Consider the following 19,448-nt stretch of genomic DNA (forward strand, 5'->3'; position numbering starts at 1 on the left):
ATTTTCGATAAGTTTACTTATCGACGTAGTGCTGCCCTCACCTGCATATTAACAGTGCTGCCAAATCGTAAAAGTGCTGCCAAGCCCGTGAGATATTTTCTTTAAAAAAGAACGTTATGAAATAATGAAAAAGGCAAAATATTTTTTTCATTTGTAAGTATTGGTAGTTGTAGTTTATTAAATATATCTTTTTTCGCTTAACAAATTGTTGTTTTTCCATTTTGTTTTTAATTTATTGAATTTGTCTGGTAGTGTATGTTACTTTTTGCAGCTGTTGTGTCTATCTCTGTGTGGGTCGTGCAAATACATAATACGTATTTTCAAGTTACATAATACTAATTATGTATATACTATAATATTTTGTAAATACATATTCAGCAAATCGAGCGCATATACGTAATTATAAATCGATCTCATAGTGTCTCGAAGTTGCGTTCTAATTCAATCATCCAACTTTTCATTTTCTAATATTGTACGGTATAAAGTTTAGTTTAGCTATCTAAAAATCTCATGTACAGTCGAAATATACATATTGAAAACTTGCGTTATTTTTTAAATAACTTCGCCTTAGGTGACAAAAAAGAGTTATTAACATATATTTTGTTTAATATTTCATATGTTCGGGTTTGTTGGCCGTTTGGGAAGTGTTTCACTTAAATCGTTTATGTTTTTATTTATTGTTTGCTTTTTTGTTTTTAATAGAAACAAATATGTGCTAAGTAAATATCAAAGTTGGAAAGTTACAAAAAAATTATTGAAATTGTTATACAATTATTATTGTGAGCTTTGCAAAATGTATATACGATTCTATATATTTCTGCTGCTTTTCCCTTTTGATTAGTTTTGCATTGAGTATTGTTAAATGCAGTTATTGATATTAGAAAACTTACGTATTGATTTTCACTTGCATTTTAATAGGTGTATATGTGGCTAGATAGATTTCAGTTTTTCGACAATATTTTCATTAAGTTTCGTGTATAAAGCCTTGGTATATATATAGATGCTTAGATATGGTTTTTGCATTTTCTCTATTGATTTGCGGTTTAAGTAACTCCTAGTTAGATTTTCGCTATAACTGTAATTATTCGTATATGTATGGATGTGTGAAATCAAATGGTATTTAGAAAACATTCCCAAGTCGTGATGGTAAATGAAATTCGATAGTCGTTGTAAGTGATCTTTGTATATATATATCGTTGAATTTGTTTAGTTTTGATACAATACTTTTTCTCCCATTCGTAATTTGCGTTGTTTCGATTTTGTTTCTTTCGATTTTGGCTTAAGAACTAAACGGTTTACTTGAAATTCAATTTCAATGCAGTGCGGCAGCCCTGCCGTTGAGCAGGCCTGGCAGCCCTAAGCAAGAGTCGTTACGAATACTTAAAATTTAGTGCTAGAATTTTGCGTTCTCTCAACTATGAATAAAGACTAAATTTAACAATTCCTTTGGGGGCTTCAGAGACTTTTTGGGTTTTCCAATTACACTTGTTGTTTATAAATAGATTATTTTAGCTTTTTTTTTTTTTTTAATTAATATTATTATTATTATTTTACTCTTAGATTACTAACTTAGATCGTCCACACCTGCACCTTCTCGGCCACAACGCACCAGCTGGCCCGCTCGTAGTAGGAGCTCACAATATGCAGACTGGCCACATGGTGATTGATCAGGGCGTCCAGCTCGCCCTCGCGGAACACGTGGTAGTAGCGATGATGGGTGGTGGAGCCACCCTGGGAGGGGCTGTCTAGCGAGGTGTTTGAGCTGTTCGAGTGCTCCAGCGAGTCGGCAGAGGTGCGCTGCTGCAGCGCCTGCTGCTGTGTGGGCTGCTGCGCAGGTGGTGTTTCCGTGGAGCTGGACGCACTGGAGGTCACCGATTTGATGGCACTGAAGTTGCGCCTGCGCTGCCCGTACTCGTGCATGCCCTCGCCCAGCTGGTCGCCGCCGCGTGCCTCCAGCGCCTCGGCATCCTCATCCTCCTCCGGTATGGCTGCGTAGGGAAACCAAATGGATTATAGCTTAGAGTCCCTAACATACAGAACATTGTCTACTCACGATATTCGTCGTCGCGGACGTCGCTGTCACCATCCTCCTGGAGCAGGTAGGCCGTCTCCGGGTTGAGATTATAGTGGCGATGGCGCTTGTAGTTGAACTTGGAGATCTTGCAGTGCTCGTAGATGCCCAGCGTGTAGCTGCGTTCGTTCTCCTCATCCTCCTCCTCGCCCTCCTGCTCCTCGTGTATGGTGAAGCTGCGCGTTTGGGAGGAAAGCGAGGAGGTGGACGACGATATGGGCGACTGCTGCAGACTGGGCTGGGTCGACAGATTGGCCAGCATCAGACGTCGCTCGCGCAGCTCGTCCCGCAGTGCGCTCAGATCGCCATTGGAACGCTTCTTGGAGCCGCTGCTCGAGCTGCCGCCACCCGCACTGCCGGCGCCGCTCAAGTACTCCCCAATGTCGCCGATGCTATCCAAGCTGCGACACTCTGCTCCATTGCTCTTGTCGTCCAGCTCGCGCTGCAGCTGCGCCGACAGCTGCTCCGCGAACTCGGCGCAGTCGTGCGGCTGCTGGGCCTGTGCCTGGCCAGCCTCGCGCTTCTTGGGCAGCAGCGGAGCGCTGTCCGCATTGAGTATGATGTCGTTTTCGTTGGGCGTGGCACTGTTGATCTGCAGCTCGCCCTTGTGGTACTGCTCCTGGTTGATCGTGATGAGCTGCACCAGCGCCGGCTCCGACTCGTCGCTGGACTTACCGGTGCCAGTGCTCGGGGCCGAGAGCAGCTGGGCGGAGCGTGGCGCGCTGATCACACTGTCAATGGAGTCCGGCGAGGACGGCTCACTGGAGTCGCTGTCCAGATCATCGGTGGCCGGATTGAACAGCTCCAGCGAGAGCAGCTTGCTGGCGCTGCTGCTGCTGCCGGCCGCGCCCGAGCCGGACGCCCGTCGCACGATGGGAAAGTTCTGGCGCTGCAGCTGCAGCGATTGCTGCTTGCGGAACTTGGGTATGGGCGGCATTTCACGTATCGCTTGTCTCGTGATCTTGGGGATCGGTGGCTGTTGCGGCTGCTGCTGCTGCTGCTGTTGCTGCTGCTGCGGCTGCTGCGGCTGCTGCGGCTGCGGTTGCTGCTGCTGTTGCTGCTGCTGCTGCGGTTGCTCCTGTTGTTGCTGCTTGATGTGCGCCTCGTCAAAATTGAAGCGCGCTTGGTTTGGCCTGCCGACGGGCGTCAAGATGGCCATCGCTGCCGTCACGGCCGCCGTCGACTGGGGCGGCGAGGTGACCGCGCCCTGAATGGCGGCTGGCGAGTGGGCAGGAGTCGGCGGGCAGGGCATCACAAGCGGCGATGTTGGCACGGAATGTGTGGGCGGCAGACGCGCCAGACAGCTGGGCTGGGCGGCTGCGTTGGGATTGGACGCCGCAGCCAAGGCCGCCTGGGCTCCATTGCTGGAGCTCGAGTTGCTGGAGCTTGAGTTGGAGTTCTGATGCTGCTGCTGGTAGTTGAGCTGCTGCTGATGCTGCTCCGGCTTGGGTATGAAAATGACCGAGGCGAAGCTGTCCTCGGACTCAATGCTCGTGTCCGACTGCAGGCTGCTGTCCTTGGACGAGTCGGAGCCGGACTCGCGCGAGTGCCGGCGCGCGTTGCCCTGCTCGCTCTCGGCGCAGGCCACACAGGCCACGCAGTCCTGCTGATAGGCGCTGCAGTGGCAGATGTTGGGCGCGCTGCAGTCCACGACGCTGCAGTAGCTGACTGGGCCAGTGGTCGCCGTCGACAGCAGCAGGTGGGCCGGGAACAGGCTGCCCGCGTTGCTCGTGTGATGATGATGATGGTGGTGGTGGTGGTGCTGATGCTGCTGCTGCTGCTGCAGGGTCTGCGCAGCTGGCGTCGTAGGCTGCTTGTTGTTATTGTTCGCCTGCTGGGGATTACCAGGCGGGTTAGCCGCCGTCTGGCTGGCGGGCGAGATTTTGATGTTCTGAATGAGCTTCGTGATGCCCGTCTTGGTCACGCGCTCCAAGCTGCCCGTCGAGCTCTTGATCTTGGTGGTGAATCCCTCCCGGATGACCTGCAGCCGCTTGGAGAACAACGCCGAGCGGCAGAGGAAGGCCTCGTTCAGCGAGGTCTGCTTCTGTATGCGCTTGCGCACCCGCTCCTTCTCGCGCAGTCGATTGCCCGCCATCAGCTCTTCGTTCAGGGAGCTCTGCTTGCGCAGGAAGCTGGGCGCCGCTCCAGCAGCTGTTGTGGGCGCTGCTGCTGCCGTCGCCGAGGCGGAGCTGCTGGGCTGTTGACAGCTGACTGGCGCTGGATTGGCGCCAGAGCGCGCGCAGAGGCTGCTGGTGACAGCTCCATTGGCGCCATTGTAACTGCTGACCATGTGGAACGCTGCCTCAGCGTCCGGCGCTACGTCTGCCAGCTGCATGATGTCGTCCTCGCACAGCGACTGCTTCTGCTTGATCAGCTTGGGCCGGCGGCTCAGCGTGCTGCCCGCGCTGGCGGTGCTCGTGGGCGAGTGCCGGCCGTTGAGCGGCAGTTGGGCATCGGGCGCGCTGAGCAGCAGGGCGGCTGCGGCGCTGGCTTTCGTCTCGACGGGCACCAGGGGACCGCCCAGACTGGGCACGCTGGAGCGCGAGCGCACGATTTGGCGCGGCGGCGGCTGCAGGATGCTGCCCAAGCTGCGTGACTTGAGGCCCGCGGAGAGCGGCGGATCGGGGAAGTCCTCAAAGTCTTCGAGGCGACGCAGCTCGATGGGCAGATCCTTGGCATCCTCGTAGTCCAGGCTGCTGTCGTTCTTGGTGTCCTTGGAGGTCCAGGAGTCCAGGAACCAAGCATGACGACGTCCGCCAGCCAATTTCTGCAAATGGAAACCACAAATTAGTAATGCCTAAGCACATCCTGTGATCAACGGCTGCACTCACTTGTATGGCACGGCGCACAAAGCTGTAGCAGGACTCGCCGGGCGAGGATGAGCTGAGGCTTGAGCTGTCGCCATCGCCGGCCGAGCGACTGGAATTGGTCGAGTCCTCCGTGTATGCATGATAGGGCGGCAGAAAGTCTCCGTCCTCCTCCTCGTCGGAGTACGAGTAGGAGTAGGTGCGATTCTTGGGCGGCTGCCAGGGTATCAGCACATCCTGCGACTCGAAGCGTCGATGGCGCTGCTCCAGCGCCCACACAGTGATTACCACACGGCCGCCTACGCGCAGAATGCGGGCCAGTTCCCTCAGCGCTCTGACGCGACGTTCCGTGGTGGCAAAGTGATGCACTACGGCCAGCGAGAGCACCGCATCGAAGCTATCATCGCGAAACGGCAGCTCCAGATTGTCACACAGCGCCACCTGTGGGCCAAAGAGCGCAATGTAATTTCGAGCAACTCGGTGCCAAGGGAAATACGAGTTAAAGCTACTGCATTCTCAGCCAATTAAATTACGCAAGACGCCAAGCCAACACCGTCTCTCTCTGCTTCTCCACTCCTATAATAGATCCCCTTTGCAACTAGCCCCACCTACTACGCCCACGCCTCAACCTACTGCAAGTGCCTCCTGCTGCATAACTGCAGCTAAGCAAAGCTGACCGCTGGCTAAGTAACCAACCAAAGGCATTCCTGCGCTGCTCCTGCTGCTCCTGCTCTCTTTTAGTTACGTTTTATTAATTTCACTTGAGAATGTTGCGTTTGCGTTGCGCAAACCAAAAACCTCTGAGACACTAGCAATGCAACAAATTCCAAAGGCCAAGCTGCATTTTACGGCTTTGCATTTATAGTTAGTCGTACTGTTAGGAATTTTAACTGAATACGGCTTCAAGCATATATTATGCGAGAGCTGATGCTAGAGATTGATGAAATAAAGAGTCGCGTATACGTTAATGAACATAAAGTCAAAGGTAAAAAAAAAAAAAAATAATAAAAAATGTGAAAGTAATATTAAAATTAAAATTAATAAATTATAGTCCTAGCAATAGCTAAAAATATTTGAAAGGTGTCTCATTTGATTAAAATTTAAATTTATTAAGACTTATGACATGAATTTATTTGTTGTCAAGTTAACCAAATCAAAAAGTTGTTTCTCGTATTACTAAAGTAGTAATAAAGTATACCTAACTATATATATCCCACTCAAATTTAATATAATTGAACTGAATAAGCAACTACCCATGATTGCATTAAAAATTTCTTATACATGAGCTTAACAAAGTTTGAGTCTGGTTTCAGGTTTGCCAGAGACGGTAATTAGAAATGAAATGAAAACAATTTTTGGATTTTCATAGAAAATACTTTAATGCAATTTGCATAGCTGCCGAAATTATAGTTGGAAGTTTTCGGTTGGCAACAAGAGTTTGCAATTAACTGAATTTCTGTTCAGCTGGGTGAAAACAAAGTTAACACGCTCGCCTCATGAAAATTGCTAGTTGGTAAACCCAATTTGCCATTGAAGTGCTGGAGCGAGTGTATACAGACTCACACACACACACACAATCGCATGCTTACATGTAGTGGTCGGTTGGCCCATCTGCATTGAGTTGGTCTTGTTTCTGTTCGCTTCAATTGAAAAAGTTCGTTTAAAAAATGTGTGCCCAGTGAACTGACCTTACTCAACTGCATGCATGTGAAGGTGCGTGTGTATGTGTGTGTGTGTGTGTGGCTTGTTTATTTTTATATATATTTTTTATAGATACACGTCGTTTATATTCATTCCCCTGTTACGGACAGTGTTCAAAGTGTCAATTAACTTTGATCAAAAGGGAAGTAAACAAATCGGGGACAAATTGAATCCGTAGGTGGACGAGCGTAATGCAATGGACTTGCTCGCACGTATACGAGGAGCTCAATCATTTAACGATTCATTTGCAATTTTCCATGAAATGCGATTTGAAATAAACTAGCATCGATTACACTGAATGAATTAATGCATCGTGTTGCCAAACCAATATCAATGCGATTACTGTTGCCAGCCTCTGCCTGGCTACGTGAATTTGTGTGAAATATCTATTCATTTGGACAATGGCTGGGCATATGTGGCCCCTCTTGCGTTGCACGTGCCTCAAATATAATTTGTACGTTGCAATAATGCCAGATATCCTTTGCTCTGTTCTTGTGTGTGTGTGTGTGTGTGTGTGTGTGTGGTACTGCAACAGCCTTGACCCACCAGCCAAAGCGGGAGTCCTGCAGCCCCTCGTCCCGCTGTGTGGATCTGCAGCAACGGCAGCTGACCAGGCAGGTACTTGGGCATGTCATCCAAGGACCAATGCAACAGACGTTGCAGCTCAACTTGTGGCAAAACACTTTTATTTTCGTTCTCATTCCTTTTTTTCTTATTCTTTTCGTTTTTCTTATTTTTTGCTGAACATCAGCAGCAAAATATCAATTAAGTAAAGTGTTTGCTCTCAGAGTTGACAACTGCAGGAGCTGAGGTCGTGCAAATGCAACGCCAAATGTTATGTGGATGACAAGAAAGTTTCTCATTTTTCCATGAAAATGGAAAGTTCGTCAAGTTTGTAACCTGACTTGCAATAGAAATTATGTAAAGCCACAGCAAAAGTTTCAGAAATCACAGAGAAAACTAAAATGCACCCTCTGTACACTTAGAGCATAGCATATATGCAGCAAAGTAATTTATATATTTAGACGATCTCTATATCTATCTATATATATATATATATATATATATATATATATATATATATATCTATATATCTATCGAGTCTTAACCATTCTACATCTATATGGATAAACAATCTTTATTAAACCACAATAATCCTTTCGCTAGCGTTTTTATATTTCGCTTCATATAAATATTTCTGTAGAATTGATAAAAAAAGTCGAGTCCATTTCGCTGCCCACTAGTGGGCGTGGTGTTGTTTATGCGACTTTGGCATTTGTATGGAGCTGCACATAAAACTGCCGCCCATTCGCTTTCGACTTTAGTGCTGTGGGTAGACCATGTGTGTGTGTGTGCGTGTGTGTGTTTTTTCTGTTCTTCGATTTTTATTCTTTTTTAAACACATGTTCCGGTGTCATGAATGCACGCGCTGACATTTCTCCATACTCTTTACAAATTGTATTTATAGCAGTTGCCATTTTTCACAAACACACACACACACACACACACACATACATACACACAGTCTCTTTGTGGGTGTGTAATGTCACACTGGTCGTGCACATTACGCTTTAGAAATTTATGTTGACAAGTTTTCAATGCAGCTCCGTCTTAATATTGTGAGCGTCAGGTGAAACACGTTACGCATACGCCACGTTGCACACTAATAGGGGGGCCAAAGCACAGCCAAGCTGCAGAGCAAAGCGAGTAGAAACCAAAAAAACAATTGCAAATACATATAGAAAAATTCAAGTCTGTATATATGCAGGTGTATATGTATATCTGTGTACATCTGTGTTAGCCTGCTTTGGCTGGCAGCAGCTTATTTAAATGGCGCTTAAACGAACCACAGAGCACATAAAAACGAAGAGAGCAGGTGGAAGTCTTGATGGCTGCGGCAGGTCGACAGCAGTCGACGGGCACAAAGCTCAAAGATTTGGCCTGAAAAGCGATAGAAGCAGCGAAGGAAGAAAAAGAAGAGGAAGAGCTGGCAACGAATCTCATTGCATTCGCTGAGTTCATCCTTTTTTTATTTGTGTTTTGGGGCTTTTTATTTGCTGCCTTCTTGTTTTTCCTTTTCAATGCGTCATTTCGGGCAGCAACAAAATTTATGAGTGCAGGCTGCGTGCACGAATCTATGTATGTGTGTGTGTGTGTGTTATTTGCTTAATGCCTGCTGCATAGCCTGCTCCACTTGGCAGTTTTTTTTTTTTTTTTTTTGCTTTACAAAATTATAGTAAATCAGGCCATGCACGAGCTCTGAAATCAAAGTTGCCTGACAGCGACTGAAACTTTTGTACCAGCAGCAGCAGCAGCAAGAGCAACAGCACAGCAGATATATGTAAATATAGTCGAAGTTAAATTGGTTTTTCACATAGTTTTCGTTTTTATCTTGCTTTTCACTTCTTCTTCTCTTCTTCTGTTTTTGTTTTTTTTTTTTGTGGAAGAATGGCAACAGTAACAGTCGCAATCAAAGTATCAAACTGCATTCGTATGCAGGTCACGTGAGTCGCTTACGCCTTTTACATTTTATGCATTTAAGTTTATTTAACACACATACACACATACACTCACACGGATGACATACCATCCGCATTCAACAAAAAAAGACAAATTCGACATATTGTAATTTAAATAGTGCCCTTGGCATGCTCAGCGATTCAAATGCGTTTATATAAATGCAGAGAGCAACATTCCGCTTGTGGGCATTTAATATTGCATAAATTATCTGCATAGCTCAATAATATTAGTTTTAGAGATATTTTTTGAGCTGTGCATACAATGCGACATACTCCATGTAATTTGGCTTCAATAACTCATTCAGTCTTAAGTTATAAAGCAGATAAATCTGCTGAGTAGAGAGAGAGAAGAGAAGAGAAATTGCACTTCTCTTCTATAGCTCACAAATTTTGGTAAATTTACTATATTTATCGCACTCAAGAATCAGCTAATAGAGAGGTAAATTCGTATATATATTATTTTTCCATAATCTCGGTTATTAACTGAAAAATCTATAGATCGTTCATGCATTCCTTAGAGCTGTCTCTGTCTGACTGTGGTTTTATATATGATAAACTAAAGTATCTAATATTTTCAGTTTATGGAACACTCATTTTACCAACGTTTCGGAAATATACAGAACATGCAACTTATGAAACAAATCTTGGCCACAATGTGGGGATGTAACTTGATCCTTACCTATTCTTTGCCTCTTTACCTACTAATAAACAGAATTACACATTTTCATTGAAGCTAATTTCACTTAAATTAGATATTAACCTTCGAATATATAGTTGCAGACCTTTCAATGCTCTTTAACTGATCTAATCAAAACTAATCGCAATTTTGTTCGTACGATTTTAGGTTTAATAATAATTCCAACAAAAAATATAATTGTCCCTAATGGATAACAATGAAATGTCAAGGACTCAACAATTGCAACAATCAAACCATCATGGACACATTACGCCGTCTCTCCTGTCCGGGGATAATGGCAATGGGACTGGTTATTAAATAAATGAAAGCATTTATACTAAATTGTGTGCACTTTGCCGCTTGGCTAGGAGACGGCAAGGTGGCAACCCTGGCCGCTTGCAATTCCATTGAACAGTAACCCTAGGCGACGGCGACGGCGACGGCGACGGCGACGTCGTCTCCGTCCTCGTTGTTGTCCTTGCCATTATTACATGCGAACTTTAAGCCCCACGCAATGCCAGCGAATGCAATTTAAATGCGAAAAATGCCTGCGACAGAGCCTAGGGCGCGGCGCTAAGAGGCGCACTCCCTCGCCCTCTCCCTCCCACACTCTCGCATGATGATTGTGGAGCGGTGAATAGTATGCATTTCTTAGAAAATGGCATTTCTCGCCTGCAAATGGCACCATAAATAAGCGAAGCCAAGCGAAACGAAGCGCGTGTAATAGATTATTGCAAAAACTATTGCATACCTCTGGGAGCTAAGAGCTGGGAACTGGGAGCTGGGAACTGGGAGCTGGGCGCTGGGCGCTGGGCGCTGGCAGCTGGGGAACGAAATTTATTGTTCGCTGCTATAAAGAAAACGGAAATGTTGTGGACTTCACAACAACAACAGCAACAACAACAGAGAAAAGAGAAACAACAATAAAATTGAACAACAAGTGAACACAATGAAAATTAATTCAACGGCAACCAACTAACTGCAAAGTAGTTGCATTTTTAAAGGCATGCCATAAATATCTAAATGAAGTGTAGTATATATATATATATATATATATATATATATATATGTATATGCATACATACAAATATATGTATACATATATAATACGTTACAGAAGCTTGCTGAATAATTGGTTTCATTATTATTCATACAAATTGCCTTGGGGAAAACTTGTTTTGTTTTCTATAAGGCTGAACTTTATTTATAATTTGCATTTGTAAATGCTCTTCTAGTTTACTCTTGCTCTGTAGTGAATTGTACTTAGGTATATGATGTAAAACTAGACTCATCTGGCAGTGTACTATATAAAACTTTAAATTGGTTTCTCGAATATACATATATATTATATATGCATAAATTAACCGTATTCCTTATTAAGAAGTTTGCAATTCATGAAACATTTCAATTTCTACCTTCAAGCTGCAGCAAAACTGTATTCCTCATATTGCAAAATATTCCTTTACGTTACTCGTGCACAGAAAAAGAAAGGAGTATATTGATTTTATGCATTATTTCTATTTCTGTTCCTTCATCCATATTTGTAATCTGTACGTCCTTCTGTCCATTCATCAGTTTGTCCGATGGGTGAACAGAGATATGTACGTAAGTTGCGACTAATAAACCTAGATGTATATATACCTAGATATATGTATGTACATATGTATCTATACAAATAAGCACTCAAGCTCTGCATCAAGAGTTTCAATTATCATCTCGAGATTTAGCAAGGCAACATTCAATTATTTCTGGACTATGAATGAGTATTATGCAGTCGGTGCTGCACTCTTACATGTAGTTCTATTAAAAATGTTGTAGCAGAAACTTTTGGTCAAGCACTGAATGGAAAGCAATAAATTTGAGCATTTAAATTTGCACAGCTTTGCAGCCAGGCAGGCCAAGAAATATTGCCGCCTGCTGTCGAGCGGAGCCAGAGAGTCTCCAGTTGGCAATTCTCAGTTGGACTTGTTATCGATTTGAATGCACTTGACTGCAGCGACGCCTGCACTTTATTAGTTGCTCTCTAATGACCAAAACGCTGTTCGTTTTATGGCTCCATTGTTGGCCATTGCAATTATGGGGGCATTAAAGCTCAGCTCAGCGCTCGCTAAAGCCATGGGAACATGTGCAAATAATTTCAAATGATAAGCATAATTTATGCGCTGCAATAAAGGCGATGGCTTGGCCATGGCTAAAATGGGTCAATTGTATGCCAACAGTATAAAGCGATAGCGATAGAGAGTGGGAGAGAGAGAAAGATAAGACTAGGACAAATGAACTATTGTTCGCATGAATACAAAAATGTGCATCTATCTATCCAGCCAGACACGCCCCCCCACAGTTGTAAGACCCACTTCAAAGTAATTTACCAACATCAATTACAATTGCATGGCATTCAGTGTGGCCAGCCCACTCACCTCGCCTCCCTTCTCGTGCGCCACCTTGCTGAGGCGATAGCAGCGATCGACGCCAATGGTGCATATGGCGGGATTGCATTGGGTCAGGTAACGCCCACTGCCGCAACCCACGTCGCAGACCACCGAGCCCGGCTCCAGGTTCCCCAGAAACTGTGCCACTCGCGGTCGCGCCGGCCTCGTCGGCTCCTCGCAGTGCTCATACACATCATGGACGTAGGCACGTTCCAGAGCCGCCGAACGGCCGCTGGCATCACTTGATGCTGTTGATGAAGTTGTTTTTGTTGCAGTCGCCGATGCTGATGCTGCTGATGCTGTTGATGCTGCTGATGCTGCTGAGGAGGCCTTTGTTCTGCACTGCGTCTGCGTCTTTATTGTCTCTGCTGCAGCTGGCGCTGCTACGTCTGTTGTTGCCGTTGCCGCTGCTGTTGTTGTTGCAGTTGCTGTTGTTGTCGCGCCTGGTGTTGTGGGAGATATCACCGTGGGCGCCAAATTAGCCGTTTGTGTGATGCTAGACGCTGCATTTGTCGCCGTTGTTGTTGTCAATTGTTTGGTCATTGCTGCGGCTGATGTTGCTGCTGCTGCTGCTGCTGCTGTTGTCGCTGTTTCTGTTCTGCAATTTTCATATGTCGTCGACAGGCAAGCCTCATCTGCGCGTGAGAAAAAGACAGATAGAGGAAATGTACATTAGATGTTGCTCTCTAGAATTTTTTTTTTAAGTTTATAATATGAAAAAATAAATGTTCCTTATTTAAGATTTTAAATGTATATAATGTATGTATACAATTTAAATGTATATAATTTAGGATTTTATATAGTAATATGAAGAAAACCTTTTAAGATTAAATTTTAGTATTAATAAATGTTATTAATTTAGATATATGTATATATATTATCGTTATACATATATGACTGCCATTAAGCCAAAAATATTCATTTAAAATCAAATTGATTTCTAATATTATTTGCTTCAAATTATTTAAAAATTTTTCATACATAAGAATTTTCGCATAGAAAAAGTCCTTCAGGCTGAATGGAATAAGATGATATATTGATTCTTTTATATTAATTATTAATTTCTTTAATCTATAATCACTCAGTCAAGCCCACATTCAACAGTGTGCAGAATTTAAATATCAAAAAGCTCACTCAAATTTAATGAATCTAAATCTGTTATAATTTGTATTATATCCATCAAAATCGCTTCAATCATTGACATAGAGCTAAGTTGTATAATTTCCCGGAAATTTCTGTTGTATTGCCTAAAAATATGCAAAACTGCATGGTTATTTATAATGTGCCAACAATTTGTATAATTAATGCAATTTGGGTCCCTTAATAGGAGCCATAAACTCAAAACTTTCGCCCCTATTGCATGCTTAACCAAATTTACAATTGCACATTCGTGTGTGTGTGTGTGTTTGTGGTGTGTGTGTGTGGGTGTGGGTGTTGTGGTTGTTATTGCTTCTGTTATTGCATTGTTGTTGCTCAATGCATGACATCAAGTCATAAAATCGTTACAGCAACGTCAGCCAGCCCACACACACACACATTTACACACACACACACATACACACATTTACATATGCAAACGCGTTGTCAACGCCGTCATTGGGCAACTTGCATACCGGAAATGTAGAACTAGCATGAGTTTGCATTGTTGTTGACATTTTATAACTGTATTTCCGGTGCCAGTTACCGTTGACGCTGGCCAAAGCGCATGCATGGAAATTCGAACGCCCTCAGCTACCAAGAGGCTGTCAGCGTAATAAATTGCATTTAAGAAGGGGCACAGCAAATAGGCAGGAAACGCCAGGAGAGGGGGAGCGGGCGGGAGAGAATGAGAGAAATAGGGTCACAGGCATAGGCACAGATAGGGAAGGATGGGCGCTTGGGAGGGACAGTGGCTCCAACGGCTGCCTCTGCGAGTGGCTGCCAAAGCGCATTAGCGCTGTTAAATGAAATTATAATTGAAATCAGATTAAACGCAAATATAATGGCAACAATGACGCAGCATCGCAGTCCTCTGGCAGCTGAGAACAAAGAATAAAGCATAACGGAGTCTCCGCCTGAGTGTGTGTGTGTGTGTGTGTGTGTGTGGGTGTGCGTGAGAGGGTGTCAATGAGTGCATGTGCATGTGTTAATAAGCGCAGCAAATGAGCTGCGAATGTACTTTATGGCAGTCTAATTAAATTTGCCGATGCGACAAAGGGCAACTATGACACGGGAGCTCCAACTCAATTAGCGCACTCTGATAACAAGCAAATTATGTTGTTGAGGGCGCATTACACAAGTTGAAGCTTGTAAGAGCTTAACTATTATCGCACTTAATGAACAGCTCCTCTCTGTAATGGATTAACTGGCTAAACTTTAAGACAACTGAATAACCATAATGAGCAGCCATTGGTCAGTTAGCTCAACTTTTACTGGGGAATCATGAATTATGTTTTGATTCTAAATTTAGTAAAGTACTATAAAAATTTATGGCAATGTATAACAAATTTACAATTTCCATTGTTAAGACTTGTTGTTTACTTGTGCCAACAACTTGGGCAACTCAAATCAATCGATAGCAGCTAGCAAAATATTATTCAGCTCTGCTTTATGAATTCATTCTCAATGCAGAACAAAGTTTGCTTGATTTGAATTTAATTATAATTAATTAATTCAGCAAAGAAATAGAGACTTGCCTTTTGCTGTGATGAGAGGAGTAATCTATAATTGTATTCATACTTATATATATATAAATAAAATTTATTATTTTTTTTATAATATCTTCATCAAACTTTTATTTATTTATTTTCACCTTTGATTTGAATTTAAATAATTATTAATTAATTCAGCAAATAAATAAAGATTTTCTTCCTGTTATGATGAGAGAAGAAGTATATCCTTTTATTAATATTTATACATATATATATACATATAAATATATATGCATTTTCGATTTATATGTAAATATATAATTGATTTATATTGTATAAATTTTAAAATATATGTATTTCTTTATACATCATATCAAAATGAAAATCTTTATTTATATATTTTTTAAATTATATGTTGAAGAACAGATATACACTTATATGTACTTGCTATTTGTTGTCAAAGTCAAAGTGTTGTCAAAGTTGTCCAAGTAAATAGTCCCCGCCTATTCTTGCTATTGACATTTGGTTTGCACTCATTTACCGTAATTTTAATAGCTTTCATTTAGCTTGTTTGACTTTTTTCACATAATGAACAGCCATTAAATTTCATATGCTTGCTATCTTGGGCGCATCTTTGTATACATTTTGCCGAATGATTTCGAATATTACACATACGTCCCGAGGGCCCGCGCACATCATGCGTATGCATAATATGTTGTGGCTTGTGCCTAATGTAATGACTAGCGGTTGTTGTTGTTGCTGCTGTCGCCGTTGTTGCTGCTGCTGTTAGTGCTTACCTTTTGTTAGGCCGTTGGTGCGCTGATAATTCGCATTCCACAACGCCGTCGACGTCAGTTCCGTTGATAACATGCGATGCGGGCTGAACGCAGGACGAGAAATGACTTTACGAGATTGCCAATATATAGGCAGGCTCTGTTCCTGTTGCTGTTGTTGCTGTTGATGTTGATGTTGCTGATGTAGATGTTGTTGCTGCTGTTGTTGTTGTTGTTTTTGTTGTTGTTGTTGTTAACGACAATGAATAGGAAAGTAAAGACGAAAACGACATCGACGACGGCGACGCCTCAGAAAATCAATGTGCATGCATAATTTAAAGTCAGTTGGGCAGACGGCACTTGGTTTTTGGCTTCGACTTTGACTTCCACTTCCACTTCCACTTCGACTTCGACTTCGGCTCGGAATTGGCGTTGTGTTATTTTTAGATTTTCCAACCGGGGCACGTTTTATACGATAATTTGCTCAATTTTGTTTTGAAATCTATCATTATAGCAACTACACGCCGTAATTGCTGTGCGACGGTTGGCTGTTGCCCTTATTGTTGCTGCTGTTGTTTTTGTTGCTGTTGTTGTTGTTGTTGTTGCTACTGCTGCTGCTGCTACTGCCGTTAGCTGCTTTTCTTGTCGCTACTGCTGTGGCAGTGGCAAAGGACACGGACACGGACTTGGACACGCGCTCGCTCACACACAAAATAGGATACACAAAATGCTTTTTGCTGCTCCTGCTGCTCCTGCTGCCTTTATGTTGCTGTTGCTGTCAATGTGCCTGCCAAGCGACAGCCTGCCTCTGGCATATGATGTTTTCTTTGTGTGGGTCTCACTGTGTTTGCGTGTGTGTGTGTTCAGCAATGGTTGTGTGTGTGTGTGGTTCTGCTTTAGGCACTTTTCACTTGCACTTTTCATCGACAGCGCTGCACATGGAATTTTCTTATTTATTAATTTCAACTTTTATTTTCACACATTATTTCTAGGCCACTGGCACTTGGCGCTTCAATTTCCAAACACAAACTCTTTTTGCCTGCGCCTGTGTGTGCGCGTGTGCGTTTGCGTGTGCGTAAGCGTGAGCGTGTCCGTGTATATGTATATCGTGTGTGTGTCTCTGTCTGTGTGTGGGTCGGACTTGCCGCTGCCGTGTGTGTATGCCATGAGTTAACGTCGCGTACTGGCCACAAAAGCACGCGCATATCCTTTTGTTCAAGGATGTTGTTGCCATGTGGATTCCATTCAGCGAGCTTTTGGCAATAACTTGACGAAAGCTTCAGTCAGCCACAGCTGTTCTCAGAGAGCGAAAGTGATTCTCTGAAGAAGGCAACAAAAAACAAGAGAGAAAACAAAATCGCAAAAAGATACGCATTGAAGATCCCCTTAAATTGCTAACAGTAAACAGAATATTGGACTCTTAATGGGATTGCGAATGAATGATCTAAAATTAAACGAAACAGTTAGCTAAAACTAAATAATATAATTTAATTAAATATAAATAGTAGTAAATATAAATATTTAAATTAAAAATCAAGCAAAAATAAAAAGAAAACAAAATTTTGTGTTAGTATTATAGGTATGTGCGTAGATCAAACTATATGCAATATAGATATGATGTGATTTAGATACATATGATAATTATATAAAATATATAAATATGTGAAATATATTAATAAAAAAATATAAGAAAAATAATATTATAAATACTGATTTAACCTGTAACATTTACATAAATTGGAGATTTCAATCTAAAATGTTTCTTCTATATATAACCCATTCAAATATGAAAGAGAATAAAAATTAAAAAAAAAAAAATAATAATAATAATAATAATGAAAATAAAAAATAATTAAAAAAATAAATAGAAATGAAATTAAAGAAAAATATAAATGAAATAAATAAGCAGTTCTATATTTTTATAAAAAATATATAAATTAAAAAATATAAATAAAAATAAATAGTATTATTAACTGTAGTTAAGAAACTTCTTTATAGCTATTTTTCTATATATTTAACAAATAAAATATTGTAGTTAAAAAACCTATCTATAGTTATAGTTATGTTTATAAATTATATCTACAATAAAATTTTATATATAAATATTATTATTATTGATTGTAGTTAAGAAACTTGTCTATGGTTAAATTAGTTTCATGGCCATAAAATCAAACGCGTTTGTCAATTAGTGACAGACAGTTTTATTCTATGCTAATCGGTATGTAACTCATTCAAATGTGAAAGAGAATCAATAAAAATTGAGTTTCATAAGTCGCCCACTTGGTTTCGCGCAGCGGCTGGCCTAAAAATAGCCAAACTCGGGGCAATTAAAATAAAAAGCTTAATCGCTTTGTTTGCTTCCTCGCGTCAGACTGTCAAATTTCATGAATGAATCCCTTTAGGCAATTGAAGACGCACAGAAATAGAAATAAAAATAGAAACAAAGGCAGCCCGAGCATGAAGCAGCAGCAGCAGCAAAAGTTTCGTCAAGTTGGCAGCAGGGGCTCCGAGCTAACCAAAATAGACGCTTGATACTAGAGCGGGCCAAGAAATAGAACACGATTGTGAAATTTGCGCAGCGCAAACTCTACACCAAAATGGCACATAGACAAACACACACAAGCACAAGCACAAACACTCACACACACACAGTTGCCACAAGACTTTGTTCGCCTGATTATTTCTGATGAATGAAAAGCTTTTTGTTCGTCCTGCCGCGTCTCTAAGCCCCGTCTATATATGGTAGGGCATGTTTTTTCCCTTTTTTTGTGTAGTACCATAAAATAAGGGTCGACTGACGTTGACGTTGTCTTTTGTATGTGTGTGTGTGTGTGTAGTAAAAGCTGTTGTGGGCTCTAGCTTCTTGACTGGGTGGCTCACTAGCTGGGCGAGCGGGTGCCCAAGCGTCATATGGCTTTTTTTGTAAGCATGACTAATATAATCAAATGGCCAACGCGACTGTGGATATGGCGTCGAAATTTTTGGCGACATGCCAATGAGTTTGGCAAATGCGAGTTAAGCAGCCCGACGACAGATAACCTTAAACAAAATATGTATTATGCCGCGCTGCGGGGGCGTCGGCATGCGTTGATGTCGTCACAAAACCAAAAAGAAAAGCCTGGTGAATCATGCAGCCGGCAAATTTCGCCATTGCCTTAGCCTGCGCCTTTGCCTTCCGTAACGCATTTATAGCCCTCTTGGCATGTGACAAATGACAATGTGCAAAAATAAAAAAAAATAAATAAATAAAAATAAAATAAAAATAAGTAAAATAAATAAACGACAGGCTGTACAATGAGCAGATGTCTCAATTGTTATTGGCTGGAAGTTTAGCAAGTTCAGCAAGTTTAACTTGAGCATGAGTATCACACGATATTTTGGTTAAAATTGTAAAAGTTTGCAACCGTTTTTGTTGTTTTGTTTTTGGTTTTTTGCTTCTGTTTTCTTTGCAGTAATGATCATTTAATATCGACCTGCTGTTCGGCTTTGCAGCTGGCAGCAGCCGCAGTAGTTTCCATATTATTTATTAATGTATAGATATGTATGTCCATGTGCAAGTGGCATTGCCTTGCGCCTCCTGGCACGCCCGCCATCTAACGGATGTGCCATCATTAGTTGCGTTCCACTCATAAATCATACGCACCCCGGCAGACAGTTCGACTGTCCGTCCGCCCGTCTGTCTGTCTGTCTGGGGGGTGGCCGGTCCGGTCAGTGTATGCACGATGGACGACTGCACTCTTAATAATGTCACGTAGCAGAGCTTTTGACAGCTAAGTGCCGCACACTCTCCACTCGCAGCCAGGATAACGCTGGCAATTATAATGGACACAGTCAGTCAGCTT

The 19,448-nt window shown here is 42.4% G+C and overlaps 1 protein-coding gene across 1 annotated transcript; it reads right to left on the reverse strand.

Annotated features, from left to right (window-relative positions):
- Positions 1-818: 818 nt before the first annotated feature.
- On the reverse strand, positions 819-16,785 carry LOC6573664. Its single transcript, XM_001999694.4, has 5 exons — positions 15,631-16,785; positions 12,192-12,838; positions 4,903-5,319; positions 2,054-4,838; positions 819-1,988 (listed from the first exon to the last, which is right to left on the reverse strand). Exons 1-5 carry the CDS (start codon positions 15,701-15,703, stop codon positions 1,570-1,572), a joined length of 4,341 nt encoding a protein of 1,446 aa, XP_001999730.2. The 5' UTR covers positions 15,704-16,785; the 3' UTR covers positions 819-1,569.
- Between the last annotated feature and the right edge of the window lie 2,663 nt (positions 16,786-19,448).

This window comes from Drosophila mojavensis, unplaced genomic scaffold (assembly GCF_018153725.1).
Source record: "Drosophila mojavensis isolate 15081-1352.22 unplaced genomic scaffold, ASM1815372v1 contig_16, whole genome shotgun sequence".
Classification (NCBI taxonomy): domain Eukaryota; kingdom Metazoa; phylum Arthropoda; class Insecta; order Diptera; family Drosophilidae; genus Drosophila; species Drosophila mojavensis.